The following is a 15,887-nucleotide window of genomic DNA, read 5'->3' as shown; positions in this document are numbered from 1 at the left end:
GTGAAATAGCAAAAATAAATTAAAAAAAAAAAAAGGTAACAATTTTTTACCTTTACTTGTGGTAAATAAACAGTAATAAAAAATAAAGCACATATGTACATACGTCAAAATGAAAGAACTTTTTTTTTTTAAATAAATAAATGAAAAATGGCTAAGTAACCATGAAAGATGTACATCGAATCCGATGTAACTCGAGGACTGCCTGTCTATATTAGAGGCCAGGTGCATGGGTTTTTGCACATTGAAAGTAAATTAATTAGAAAGTGGCTGGAGGGGCGAAACTGGGGGAGATGGGCTGGACACGCCCTAGAGTCAACCTCCAGTAGTCCCTCCCCACCCAGCCACACCTGAGGTGGCACCTGGGCTCAGAGGGTGTCTGTGGAGTGAGTGGGGTCCCTCTGGCAGGTGTTCCTTGGCCAGGCCTGTGGGGATCAGGCCAAAACTGGCTCTTCAACAGCCCCCAAGGGGTCCTGGATTGCAAAAGGGTGGTTCTCGGGTGACACATCCCGAAATCCGGCTCCCTCCTTTCTCGTTCCGGCTGCGTCACCCAAGAACCGCAGCCGCCAAGTCACCACAGCTCAGCAGCTTCTGCATTGAGCTACTACCCCATGGTGATTAGTGGGCATTATAGCTACGAGTTAGACAGTTGAATGGCCGGACAGTTGCTTAGGCTTTTATAGAGATAGATATATAAAATAATATGGCATGTATGTATGGCATTTTTGTATCAATTTACAATGATATTTAGCTTTGTTTTCCTACAACTTTATTACTTATTATTTAACTTAAAAAAATAAAATCTTGAAAATTTAAGTAAAAATTTTTAAAATATGAAAAATTTTATTTTAAACTTATTGTATTTATTTTACCCCTAATATTTAACTTCATTGCTACTGTATAGTCAGCAGCCACAGCTCTGTGTGTATGCATGTGAGTGTATACTGATTTTTTGGTGTACTATCATGACAGAGACAATAGTGCAGTGAAGGCTGGTGGGAGGAGTGGCAGGAATGGGGTGGAGGAGGTCAATGGGTGAAAAATGGGGGACATCTGTAATACTTTCAACAGTAAAGATAAATTTTAAATATTAAAAATTTTTAAAAAAGCATTAAAATGTCTAGCTAACAAATGTTTGGCAATATGGAATGAGAAAACTTTTGGTTTTGTTGTTGATAGTACCTATTCTACTATCCAAAAAATATGTGATCTTATTGGTAATAAAGTAGCAGAAATCCTAAAAACACTACTTTCTGCTTGCTGCTAATTTCCCAGAAATACCAAAGAATGGGCATCATAGTTTTAATTGCAAGTCAAGGAGGCTGTTTGGCAAACTGTTATCATAATATTCTATGGGACATAAATTGAAAAAGGAGTTAACGTTTAGAATCAGGAATTTTTGTTTTAAAAACTTTACATGCATTGTAAGTTAAATTGAGATGTTATCAAGAAAACTATAAAATCCAGACTCTAGCTATTATAAGAATTCCTTAAACTTTGTGTAGATGCCCAGAGAATGAGAAAGTTATGTCAACAACTATGCTGTTTTCCTAGTTTGAGCAAAATCCCAAATTAAAGCAATCCCTTCTATGATCCATATGAGGAGAGAGAGAATGACTACTTTATGAGTTATGATATTAAGACCCATAGACATTTAAGAATGGTAATGGGCCTCTGAAGAGTAATAAGCAATGTTTTCTATGGCTACATTATTAAAATAAGGAGCTTAACTGAAATTTATAATAACTAAACAAGTAATGCTTAAGTGCTATAGGCTTCATAATACCATAAACTGGAAATAAATGGCCCTCAAATCAAGAATGACGACCAGCCTACAAAATGACTATTCAGTATTCTCTGGCATTCTTAAATTCCTTTTGATACAAGCTAAGAAATAATAATGTAGCCCTATTTTTAAATCAAAAGTATTTAAAAAAAAAAAGAAATGGAAATTAACAAGCACAGATATATATTTTTCAGAACTTTCCAAACTTTAAGTGGGTAGAATTTTCTTGTGCTGACAATATGCCAGTGTTAGAAAAATAAAATTTAAAAATTGTGAAATTCAAGTATTTTTCCTGAATCTTAACATAGAAAACATAAATTATTTAAATCTGATCCTTGTGCTGCATGATGATTAAAGAAAAGAATTGTTTGAATGGGAGCTGGAGGAGGAACAACTCCTTAAATAGACCTTATGTACACCTGAGACAAAATGCATTTGTTAGGATGTTCTTAACTCCATGAATATCTTCGATGCATTTTAAAAATGTGCACATAACAGTATTGCCCATTCATTACATAATTACTCCCAGAGCCTGAACTTGTATTCTCCTCATCAGGTCATAGTTAAATAGGGTCAGACTGAATCCTGTCTATGGGGACGCAGAGAACTTGACCTGCATTTCCTTTTTCCCAGGTGGTTATCACAGGAGCAGCTGTTGCCTTTTACTTCTAGCCTCACAGTCAGTTACACTGTATGTACTGCCTCATCGAAATATCTTATCCACATTAAGCTTCAACGTCATAATTTGTCAGTTATCATTACTAATTTTATCAATTAACTTTTAACCTTTAAATTTGTCTTATTTTCAACTTGGCCAGTTATATTGAAGACCGGAAGAGTTCCAGTAATGACAAGTCCAAGTTCCTAAAAATAGAATCAGAGAGAATAGGCAAATTAAAATTACAATTTAAACTCTGTTCTTCTGTATTAGTCTCTGATATCTGACATTGCATTTTATACTATTGATATATAGTCACAAAAAACTAGTAATATATTTTGAAAGATTATTTTACACAAAAAAAACACACAATAAAAATGACTTAGAAATAATCAAGATCTATTAGGCAGCTACGGAAGCATGCAACAACTAAAATATTACTCTGTAAGAGCACTGCAAATAATTTAAAATACAAAAAAAAAAAATCAATGACACCAAACATTTCAGTTATCCTGTCCTTCTACTCTTTTCTTTAAGGTGATAGTTTAACTAATATCAAAGGCATCCATGAGCAGAGTGTTACTAAAATATTATATGCTTCAAATGATTTATTCACCTTCCTTTGTTGTAGCTTCATTTATTTTTTTTCATGCCCTAGCCCTAGGCTTACATGCTAAATCACAAATGTGTTGCAGAATAACATTATGAACTGAAGAAACATGTTACTGATACTGTATTTCTGGGATATTCTTGGTAAATACCATGCTGTTCAAAAAAAAAAAGTAATAAATATCCTCCAAAAGTAAGAATACGTAGTTTTCACAAAGTAAAATGGTATAGACAAAAACTTCAAGCATAAAATATGAAAGACTAGTCATGAAGCAGTTTAGTATAACAATAATAAATCAGAATGTAGATAATATCCTAGATTAAACTAGAGGCCCGGTGGGGTCCCTCAGCCTGTCCTGCGCCCTCTTGAAATCCGGGACCCCTCAGGTGCACCTGGCCAGTTTTGACCGATCCTAGCAGGCCAGGCCAAGAGATCCTGCCGGTGCACAGATCCATGCACTGGACCTCTAGTATGCACATAAGATCTTTGGCTAATCTCTTTTCCCCTTTCCTCTGAGATTCATCAGTTTGTTCCATGTTTCCATGCCTATGCACTGGGTGTCTGCCCCTGGTGGTCAGTGTGTATTATAGCTACTGGTCAAACAGTTGCTTAGGCTTTTATTATATTATATAGATGAGACCATGGATGAGTCCAAATGAACTGATTTTCAAATTCCCTTTTCTTTATTACTGTCATCTGCACTAATAAAGAAATATATGTCAACTATATATTCTCCACTATTTCATGTCAAATACTATTTTTATTATAACAAAGTAATTTTTTAAATAATTTTTAAATTGTTGAAAATTTCTCAGCTAAGCTGAGAAAATAGTGAATGATATTAGTGACAAATATTAGTGAATCTTGTGAATAATAACCCTAAATCCAAATCTCAGGATCCCTGTTCTCATTCCAGAAACAGCATGGTCTTATGGAGAAATGTCCTAGACTATGGTTTAAAATTATGCATGTGAGAAGCACAAAAATAATGGAAACCAAGTCAAGTGAGGAAGGACAATCATAGAGAGACTTTCAGTAGAACAAGATACTATTGTACATTGTGGGGACAAATAAAGTTAAAGAAACAACTATACATAGTTGGGTGCATGATAATCTATACATTAGCATTCCATTTAGTCATAAACAAGAACATTTGACAATGAAAGTGTCCTTAATTAAATGTGCAAATTAATATTCACAGTGAAAATGTTTCATCTCAAAAAAGTCAAAAGTACAGGTAATTAATAAAACTAGTCCCCCAAAAATAATTAATTGAAAATTCCATTTGGCAAACATTCCATCTGAGTTATATAGTTTAATACATGCTAGGATAGAATAAGATAAGGTATATATGGATATAATCTCTTTCTTTGGGTCACTTTTGAATTTGTATAGAATACCCTAATTAGCATATAAATACTGTAATGTGTTCTAAAATAAGATACAAGACTAATATATTAAATAAATTTATGGGTAAACTCATTGGTGGCCAACATTCATTTTCTCCCTTATTTATACAGCACACACACAAAAATATGTACTCTGTTCCTGGCACTGTACAACTTTCTAGAGAATTGAAAAAGAGGAACAAAGCAAGATTTTTGCTCTTCTGCCTGGAATTCATTTGATATTTATTTTCTAGAACCCAACTCTTCCCGCCTCTATATTTTTATATGAAGATCCTCACTTTACTTCCCAAATAAAGTGAACCCTCTATAATACTGTTCCAGTCTTGTTTCTGTCCTTTCTCTCATTATCACCTGAAGTGCCTGAAGTATCATTCCTTCTCTATACCCCGCACTACCACAACTTTCATCCTGCACCCTATGTGGTTCACTGCTCATCACCAACAATAGAAAACTAACCTGAAGTGGAAAACCAGAAAAAATTCCACCATCTTTTTAACCTCACCCTACTTTATCCCCAAATATATGACTTATTTCTTCTGATTTTCCAGATACCTTTTCATTTGTTCATTATACTTATTACAGTCTCTTGGAATATTTTTCCTTTTACTTCTTAGTATAACAGTTATTTTGACCAGCATTTGTTTTGAATCTGCTATGTGCAGAGACTATAAACAAATAATTAGAAATACAAGATGGGTCACTTTTCATTTTCAAGGGAGCAAAAAGAATACTCTATGTGTTCTTTTTTAACATTTAGTTTCAGCTTATAGAACAGCACATTTAGAACCAACGTTTCTTCCTAATGTCTTTCGCACTATCAGTAAGAACCTTACCGGCAATGCACAAATGTTGGTTAATGAACTTCTGGTCATAGGAAATACTACAAGGCACAATTATTGACTCCTCCTATCACTCTCTGTACTGTGATGGATTTGGGAAAGCAAAAAACTTGACCATAGCTTTAGATGACCATGTGACCTTAAATAAATATGTGATGTCAAGAAGGAACACTGGACGGTAATTTTAACTGGGGCCCGAGGTAGCAAGCTTTACTTTATCTGTCTTAGCATGCAAGGCTGCTGCTAATAGTGCCTATTTTCCTACTGACTTCCTGTATGTGTTTATTTTACAAGAACCAAATGATAAGTAATTTAAGTGGGTTGCATTTTGCCCCTTGGGTTCATCATTGTGTTTAGAACAGTTGAATCAGTATATAATTAAATTTCAAGTAGGAAAAGGGGTTATTGAATCAGTATGTACTTTTCAGAACTTAGTATTTTGTTTCTCTCTAATATGTACATTATTAAAATCATTAATAATGTCTTAAGATTAACCATATGAATATTTTAAGTATGATAATGACTATAACTTTCATATCAGGAAAGAAAAAAATTACATTAAATTTATTTTCACAAATTCAGCCTTATTAACATTTTGAGCTGGATGATTCTTTGTTGAGTGTGCATAGTGGGAGCTCTCTAGTCCATAATAGGGTGTTTCGCAATATGCCTGGCCTCTGCACCCCAGTCATCGTGCTAGAAATACCTATATAGATATTTTCAAATGACCTGCAAAGGGGAAAATTGCCCACAGCTGAGAACTACCAACTTAAAATATAATTGAATACCTGAACTAAAAATGTAATTGTATAATGGAAAAGTTAACATGCTTTTTTGTTATTTCATACCAGATTTGATCACCTCAAGGGCCTATTTTTATAAACATCTGGAGTTGACCTAAAGCAAGAGTTTATACATGAAGAGATGATTAAGTTTGTATTGAATTCAGAATAAGGTAAGATTTCTTGGCTGTCTAACTGCATGTACTTCTAAGATTTTTTTTTTTAATCTAGCTTGATTTACCGAAACTATAAATGTTTCTGCTAATGGAGGTCTACTTTTAAAATACTTCAAAATTCTTGTTCAAAACCTGTAGTAATAGGTACTAATTCACAAGACTTTCCATGTTTCACATAGCCATTCAACAAGTTACTGACATGCCCATAAATTCATGGTTGGAAATTTTACATTTTTAATGGATCAACTGTAAAAGAGATAACACTTTACGTTTGTGGTTTTCTATTGTACAAGTATAGCTTCATATTTAAATTACCTATATTGTAGTTTAAAAATGTTGTGATAGTTTCTTTTTTAAAGGTTTAATGTCATGGAAAAGAGAAATGTCATCTACAAAGAAGTCTACTTCTGTTATGACAGTTTTTGCTGAATAGCTAGCCTCTTACCAGTGCATCCAGGTACACATTTGTCCATTGGACTTGCTTAGCTTTGTCTCCTGCTAAAACCATTGGTCTTCCCAGAACATCCAAATATTCCTATATATTAAAAAAAATAGTTGAAAATTAAAAATGCTGTGTTAAGAAAATCTTCTCCATAGAAGAAAAATTATCTAGAGTTAAAAATGGAGTCAAAATTATTAAGACAATAAGTATATAATCATTCCATTCCGACTTTGTGTACTCCTTAAATGGTATAACTACATACTCTGAATCAACATTATTTGACTTATATTATTTATAAAAGATATCTACCCCACTTTTTCCTAGTAACAATCAAAACATTATCTTTCTATGGAAGAGCCAATGATAAATGAAATATGTTTCTTATGAATTGTTTTATGTTAATCTAAACTATTTTAGGCTCTGTGATTTACTGGATGGAACTGCACAAATTTGAAATAATAAAGCAGCCACGTATTTGCTTTCATATCATGGATTGTTTGGCTGAAATTCAAATCTACATTTAAACATATAAAAATAAATGAAATGCTGTGCCAAATCTAGACAACAGACTCAAATGCAGCTGCTGTTTCATTTCAACATTCAATGTATTCAGTATTCATTTCCACAAATCCCACATTATTTCTGCTAAATTTTGACTTAGTCTATTTTACAGACCCTCAGTTATATTCAAAATTGAGCTATGATTTCAAACAGGAATTTATGAACACTTACAAATAAACATAATTAAATGAACTTTATTGTTTCAATGTATAAAATTACTGACCAGTCATGTTTTTAAATGAATGGTTGTAGAAAAAGTCATCTCCTTGATGTATGTTTATTTTAAACAGGTAAATATATCTACAGGGGTTATTTGGGGATATACATTCTCAGTAAGAACTTATATAATTTGTCCAGAATAATGATTGTTTCATTTTCTATATGATACCTACAACTGGAAAAAAACTCACTTAAATTATTTGCAATGGAATTAAGTTCAAATTACATGAGATGAGACTATTAGTAACTTTGATTTTATTTGTTTTGTATGATATTTTTCATATCTGAGAAGAATAATATACTTATTTACTTCATGTTTGAGTTTTAGAACCCTTGAAATCCTAATGGAATAAAGAGTAATACATGATGCCCTGGCTGGTATAGCTCAGTTGGGTGGAGTCACATCACAGTGCATCAAAGAGTCATGGATTTGATTCCCAACAAGGCATATACCCAGGTTTCAGGTTCTATCCGTGGTAGGAGGCAAGCCATGTATATTTTCTCGCTCTCTCTACCTCTCATTTCCTTTGTCTCTAAAATCAATAAAAACATATCCTTGGGTGAGAAATAAAAAACAACAATGCATTACCATAATACTCATCATTTTGTTACGAATGTAATATTATGTATAAATGTAAACTTACTATGTAAAATATTTTCATTTCCACCTATTTTCTGCATATTGAGCAAATATAATTCAGAAAATACCTTATACTTTGAGAATAATAACTTAATCAAGATTTGAAAAACTGTACCTGAGTATTGATTCTTATTGCTCCAATGGAAGGAATTTCATAGTAATAACCTGAAACATATATATACATATTTATGAAAATATATTACACAAAACTTCATGCGATTATTTATGGCTTTGTAAGAAAAACATTTTTTTCACATTAATTGTGCAAACAGTAAAATATTACCACCAATAAATTAGAAAATTTTTTTATTATTGTATATTCATTACAGATGAATAGTTTATTAGAAATGTTGCTACATTATCTTACATTGCACAAAATAACTTACTTGTCTACAAAGCAGTAGTGAACCTGGTAATATTAAAAATATTTTCTATGGGGGGAATTATTAATGATGAATGACCATGAGAACCTGTTAATTATATTTATATAAAATATGTGCCTAAATATAACTTTAATAATACATTTAGGATCTTTCCATTGCTGTGTGATTACTGTTTATTTTTCAAGTAACATCTTATATTTTCCTGAGAACAAAGGAAATATGGACTTACTACACAAGATATGAGTTATTTAGAAATGCATAAAATACATTTTTAAAACAATAATAACTTATGCAGACAAAAATGAACATATGTCACACTTTCTTATGTTTAAGATTTAGGTAATTCAGGTATTCTTTCATTCTTAGTTTTTCACATAAGGTTATATTTAATAAGCATGATTAAGTATCATTTAATATATCTTTTTATGAATGTACAATAGGACCAATGTCTGAGGAATTTTTATATAACAAAGTCTGTTGTGTTGTGTATTTTCCAGAGAAAACATTGTCAGCATCTCATTCTAGTGTTGAGTCCTATAAAATTAGCTACAACCTTAGATTATTTTAAATAGTAATATGTAGAACTATAACTACCAAATTATTTTGTCTAATAAAATGTGGTAATGAAAATAGATGTTACCTTTATTTTCACAGGCCATCCATTGAATAGGTCCCCTGTCATAATTATGCTGACCAACAGAAAATGTGAATACACGTACCTGGTGAATAAAAATTTAGGTATCTGTTAGGCTGCATACTCTTTAATTAAACTGCACAACAATATAACTAAAGTAAAAAAAAGTAAATAAAATCATGTGGGTTTTTTTTATAGTTGATTCATGTGACAAGAAAAGTTGACACCAGAAGAGCATTATGGAAGGCACCAGAAGTGGGGGCGAGGTGGGGGATAACCAGTTATGACATTTAAAGGTGCCCTGCACCATATCCTGATCCTATGGCAGAATCACATCTAAGATTTTATTAGTAGAAACAGCATGTTTCAGGTCCAATGTAAGTTCACCTGTTTTGCTTGGTTAAAACATATTACTCATATACCTAGTCAGTGCCAAATAAAAATTTCCCCATGCTTTATAGGTATGTAGTGATAAAAATCCTATATAATAAAAAGGTAAAGTGCAAATCTACCAAATGGCGGAATGACCGGTTGCTGTTACACACACTGACCAGACACACAATGCAGGAGCTGGCCCCTGGTGGTCAGTGACTCCCACAGGGCTCATGGCTGGCGAGCCCAGTGCTAAGGATGTCTGACTGCTGGCTTAGGCCCGCTCCCCATGGACATCCCCCGAGGCTCCCAGAATGCGAAAGGGTGCAGATGGGCTGAGGGGCCACCCTCCCCCAGTGCACAAATGTTGTGCACTGGGCCTCTAGTATATACATAATGGAGGTCATTATACTTTTAGTTGCTTAAGGCAATTATATTTAGTGATGTTTTCACTACTTTCACACTGTGGAAATATTCAGGATGCATAGGTATGATTAAGCTAGTTATATTACTTATTTCCTCTAAAGGATGGTTGGTATATATAAATATTTTAAGCTCCGGGGATTTTTAAAGAAAATCAAAATAGGCAGTTTCTAACATGTTATAAAATATGCAAAGATTTAAAAATTTAATTGAGATGGTTCTTAAATTATAGTCATTTAAGTATTTATTGAAAGGCATTGAATTTAAATAATACTGTAAAAGCATAGAGGACAAATTTAATGATGCTAACAAGTATTTGATAAACTGGCTATTTAACATGGGTGATTTTTACCAATTTAGTAATATAAACTAAAATTCTAAGTTCCACATTTCAGCTCTTTCTAAAGATAAACATGCAGAAAATCACTTTTCCATGATTTTCATGTTCTGATTTGAACTATGTTAAGAGCTTTTCCCTAATTCATGTCGATTGACTGTTTGAATTGACATTTTCTAATTGTTTCATCTGTTTCATCTTTTCCACATGATTGCAGAGCTCAAGTCTCAAAAGAGATTTCACATCTGTTCTCTGTTCTCTCACTTGTCTCGGCCACACATAAACCACATTATAACAACCCCTGCCCAAAAATGTACATTGGGGATGTTGCTGTTTCACTTGTAAAGTTTCATGCGAGCTGCCCATAAGCCGTCTAGGTTTGCCTTAGCTCGTTATGTAGGGAGCCATTTGGTGGACATGGCTGAGTTTTAATCACCTCAAGTTGCAAGAACAAACGTCTGGTTCTAGGTTAACACAAGTTGGTGACTAATGACACAATCTCTCTTAAAACACAAGGTTCATTTTCTTAAATTCTTCAATCGTATCACGTTTTAGGCTGCACACACACACACACACACACACATACACACACAAACACAATTTTATTATATATAATTTTATTATATATATATTTTATATTATTATTATTATTATTATTATTATTGCCTGTATATGTCAATGGCGTGTTACTACTTATACAGTTGAACTTGATCCTAAATGGAAATACTTTTATATAAACAGGCTGGCCACCTATGGATGACTTGATTTCAGTGCTATCCCCTAAACATTTGTCACATGAATCCAGGGCAGGGAAAAAACCCAGATGCTCCAGAAAGCACTTGGGGATTGTCTTCATAATTAACACGTGAAAGCTTGTCTCCACTTTTCAACTGAAAGCATTGCTTTCTCTCATTGTTCCTGTTCTCACAACAGTGTTCCAGGAAAAAAATTTCCATAAACACTCTTCATTAAAAAGAAATAAGTGAACACAACTAATATGTCTCTTCCAGGCAACAATTTCTAATATTATAACATAGAGGCATACATGCTAAACTTAGACATACCATGTCATTATTTTAAGTGATGTTATTCATCAAATAGTCCAAGTCAGCCAAAAAAAATGTGTTAAAAAAAACAAAAACTTGTAACTTTTATTTACTACAAAAGTTTTGCCTACTACCCTGGAGACCTCAGAAGTCCAAATTAAGGAATTCAGGATCAGAGCTGGGTGTGGAAATATACTTTCTGTCACAATTAAAACTTTATAAAATTTTAAAGCACCCTAATTTCCCCCATCTATCTTTGTTCATTTTTCACATAGGTCCTTATTTTTTGTTTTTTGTTTTTTTTAATGTAACATTAACTGATTGAATCATTCCCATATAACAAATGTATATACCTTAGTCAACATTTTTTTAAAAAGCATTATATTTTCTATTTTTCAATTATAGTTTACTTACTGTAAATATTTTAAATCTTTTTTATTTAAAGAGAGGGAGAGAGAGAGCTAGAAACATCCACAAGAGAGACACATCAATCTGCTAACTCATGCACGTCCCTTACTGGGGATTTAGCCTGCAACCTGGGCATGTGACCAGACCTGGAATTGAACCAGTAACCTCTTAGATGCTCAATCCACTGAGCCACACCAGCAGGGCTACTGTCAACATTTTAAAGATACTTTCTGAAATTTTCCAAACTCCATGTGGGTAATAAAATTTCAAGACTATAAAATGTAACCTTTAAATAATTTCTGCAACTACCTTATCATTATAGTATTTACAACATCTTTCTACTATAGCTAAGATTCTCATTTTTCTCTTGATGGATATACACACACACATATACATACATATACATCAATCAGATGCATGTATATAGTTAATGATTTCGGATTATCTTAGAATTTTCTGAAATAATTTAAAAATATATATTTGATTCAGAAAAAGTACACTAAAAATTATCTAAAAATTTAAATTCCTTATATGACAATGAAAAAAATCAATAAAATTTCACTTGCAGATGCCATAACTATGTCTAATTTTGCTTTAATATATAATAGATAATTATGAAATAAGTATTTTAACTTCATAGACATGTGAAATAGACATGTTATAGTAAATGTACATGATGAATTCATGAAATTTAAAATATGGATTTTTTTTGCATACTGACTTTTCACTTGGACTTGAGATGGTATTCTTTCTATCCTATATTATATTACTGCCACCCTGTGGAATAATGAACTCACTCTAAAATTCCAGATCCCCAAATCCACAGAGATGATTTCTATGCCCTGCTTCTCATGGTTTCCACTTCTTGAAATTTACACTTCATATTTAGCTATAATTTAGGTAGAGGAAAAATAAAGTGATTCCTTGTAATATGCACAATTTAAAAATCAAGGTAAACTACATTCCCAATTATATATACTTTTAGGATTCTTTTCTTATTCATGCATTTGGATGGTCTTACATAAAAGCAAATAAAATGACACCCAAAATAACTCAAAATCCTTAATATGTACTCACACAAGCTATGTATTTTATCTAAAGTCTCAAACAAATTAATTTAAACTAACTCTATATCAAGACAAAGTCAACTTTTGTAAAAAAAAAAATTCTTTACTCATGCTGCATGGTACATTTATAATCACAATATTAGATTCACGTAACAAATGCAAACTGAAAATTTTCTTTCCTTAATAAAATAATCTAGAAAATTTGTTAAATGTTCCTTAACGAATCTGTGTGATTTTCAACAGGCTCATGTTTCAAATGTTCACTTTTGTGAGGTACATATATGAGATATACAATCACAGATGGCTTTGAAAAATGTTTTGATAATGCTGGTGCCAAGATCTTTAACAGAAACACTATGGGAAAGTAGTGTTAAATAAACATTGAATTAGGTAAAAAAAATTCCAAGATTGCATTATTTTATCTATTGTATCTAGTTAGTGTCTTATAAATAAATGGAAATAAATATATGTTAAATAAAAAAAGAAAGCCCATAGTCAAAGGAGTGGTCTCAATTTCTTACCAGAGGGATCTAAGACATATGTCATGCTATCTGACATGTAAATCAATTAATTATAATATAAGAGAGCAGACACAACAGGGCTCATAGCTATCTTGAATTTTGTAATCTGGGCAGTTTCATTATATTATGGTAAATCCTTGACCTTTTTTTTTTTTAATGTTATTTATACTTGCTCATTTATACTTGTTAAACAATATTTTTCAGGCAAAATAAAGTATACTTAATTCATGTATCATTTATATACTGCATTAATTCTTAAAGAATAAAAAAAAATTCTTATTACCCTTGACTCATGTATAGTTGTATAAGCATAAGGATATGCATAGAAGCAATAGTAATTTGAGAGCATATTTAATAAAATTAAACTGAAAACAATTAAACACCAGTTCTTATGAGCCTCAAACTCTCATAATTGGCCTTTAGTTGTTTCCAAATCCAATTTTTCTCTGAATAGAGAAATTATAATTCCAATAATATAAAGATGATACATCAAATCTTTTTTTTTAAACAGAGAAAGCTTTTAATTAACAAATTTTGTTACTTAAAATACATTACTGATTTGTTTCTTATAATTCGCAAATGTTTTCTAACATTATCCTATAATACTGGGCTTCTGCTAATCTCTTTATTTTGTTTTGTTTGTTGAAGAATAAAATACTTGTCGTCAATTAAGATTTTTCCAAAGCCACAGGGTCAGCCTATTTTAAAAAGTCATAGGAATTTCTCATTTCCCAGCAGAACACAGTTACTGGAAACTGTCACCTCGGCAATTATCAGTTACCCAGAGTTCAAGTTTAATTTGCATTAGGCAAATCTCCAAGGAATAATGGAAATGAGACTAAGAAGAAAGCCAATAAAACTAAAATAAGAACTTCAGCTATCGAAACATATTAGAAAAAATGATGTCAAAATGCGTTTTATTAATTTACTATGTGTACTAAAATTTTTGGCTTTACGCCTCTAAAAATATGAGATTGGACTGAGTATTTTAGGATAAAATTCTGCAGTGGTTTCCAGGACTCACAAAGATTTCAGAATCCAGAGCATTTGAATAGCCCATATCTCTCGTTTTATAGTATTATAAAGTAAAAAAAAAATGTTTAAATACCCTTTTCACGCTGAATTTATAAAGCCCAGTGATCTGAAAGGTACTTGCAGCCTGCAAAGTTTTGACAGCTTAGTTTCATTCATCTTTGTTAAAGCTGTGGGAAGCATGTCCTTCAGTGGTAAAATTCTGTTGTCCAACAAGAAGGGAGGACAAATGACTGGCATAGCCACAGGGCTGCCCAGAAGAGGAGAGAGACAGAGGACCAGCCAGGCACATCCCACATAAGGCTCTGAGATTTGGACTGTAGATCATTTAAACTCTTGATTCTGTCACTTAATAGCTGTGAGACTTTCAACAAGTTACTTCTCAAATTTTGGATTTCTAATTTCCAAAATGGCAATGAGGATGATAATAAAAATGCTTTTATTATATGATTAATCCAGTTGAAAATGATGTGATACATGTAAAGCATTTATATTATATGGAAAATTGTGAGCTCTGTACATATTAGCTATGGTAATGAAGATGAGAATAATTATAACAGAGACAATGATAACTAGAATGTTTTCCGAAGTCAAACCATCAGAATTCAAAGAGGCAATATTTCCCATTAGTGGGACATTAGCCTTTCATGCCTCAAAATGAACTTGAAATTCCTCAAAATAATACCTCTCTAAAGGAACAAATTTGGCTCACTCTCTTACATTTAACAATAGCTCTAAATAAAAAAAGTCTAATATTGTCTAAATGTCATTTTGTTCCTATGAGATATGTCTGTACAGAATTTCCAAGGGTCTGACAAAGCAATAATATAATTGATGTGTGTTGGATTTAACAATACGAAACAACTTTAATAAGAAAAACGAAATGCAATAGTCATCTACTTTTATCTAAAAGAAGTAGATATTTTTCTCTCATATCTTACATGTGAGTGCATAACACAGATACATGACTTGGGATTATGTAGGTATTTTTAATTGATAAACAACAATTATAATGAATCACCCTTACATGATCAGATTATAAGAAGAGATTGAGTAACCCCTCCTTCTACGTTCATTTGTAATACTTTATAAGGAAAGAATAAGTTACAGGCCCATGGCATTTCCAAGCAATTTGTAACTCTGCAAAGACTGCTGTCAGCTGGGATATCAGAAAATAAGCAATATAGTGACTTATTTCAGATGTTACTCTTGAGTAATGCCAAATACTTTACTGACACTAATAATGAAAATCCTCATGAAAAACTAAGTGTTGGACTGATTAGGGTCAATGGAAAGCTGCCATTGATACAATCATTTTTATATAAACTTAAATCCTCCCTACATATAAGATGATGTATAAGAATAGACCCTCAATTTTCCTCGACATTCCAATTATAAGACAAATATTTTGTTTTGTTTTGTTTGTTTTTAATATATTTTATTGCTATTTTACAGAGAGGGAGAGAGAGAGATAGAAACATCCATGAGAGAGAATCATCGATCAGTTGCCTCTCGCACACCCCCTATTGGGGATGTGCCCGCAAC

The 15,887-nt window shown here is 32.3% G+C and overlaps 1 protein-coding gene across 8 annotated transcripts in view; it reads right to left on the bottom strand.

The window, feature by feature from the left end:
- Positions 1-15,887, bottom strand: part of CACNA2D1 (calcium voltage-gated channel auxiliary subunit alpha2delta 1) — a 337,271-nt gene that overhangs the window by 55,394 nt on the left and 265,990 nt on the right. For all 8 annotated transcript variants that reach the window (XM_036429577.2, XM_036429576.2, XM_036429578.2 and 5 more), the window contains exons 13-16: positions 9,143-9,221; positions 8,235-8,284; positions 6,703-6,792; positions 2,570-2,647 (exon numbers count right to left, since the gene is read on the bottom strand). In XM_036429577.2, the coding sequence (XP_036285470.1) occupies positions 2,570-2,647; positions 6,703-6,792; positions 8,235-8,284; positions 9,143-9,221 (297 nt within the window). The remainder of the gene's footprint in view (positions 1-2,569; positions 2,648-6,702; positions 6,793-8,234; positions 8,285-9,142; positions 9,222-15,887) is intronic.

This window comes from Pipistrellus kuhlii, unplaced genomic scaffold (genome assembly GCF_014108245.1).
Source record: "Pipistrellus kuhlii isolate mPipKuh1 unplaced genomic scaffold, mPipKuh1.p scaffold_m20_p_10, whole genome shotgun sequence".
In the NCBI taxonomy this organism is placed as follows: domain Eukaryota; kingdom Metazoa; phylum Chordata; class Mammalia; order Chiroptera; family Vespertilionidae; genus Pipistrellus; species Pipistrellus kuhlii.
The sequence above is the reverse complement of the archived record's forward strand: the minus strand, read 5'-3'. Positions and strand labels throughout refer to the sequence as shown.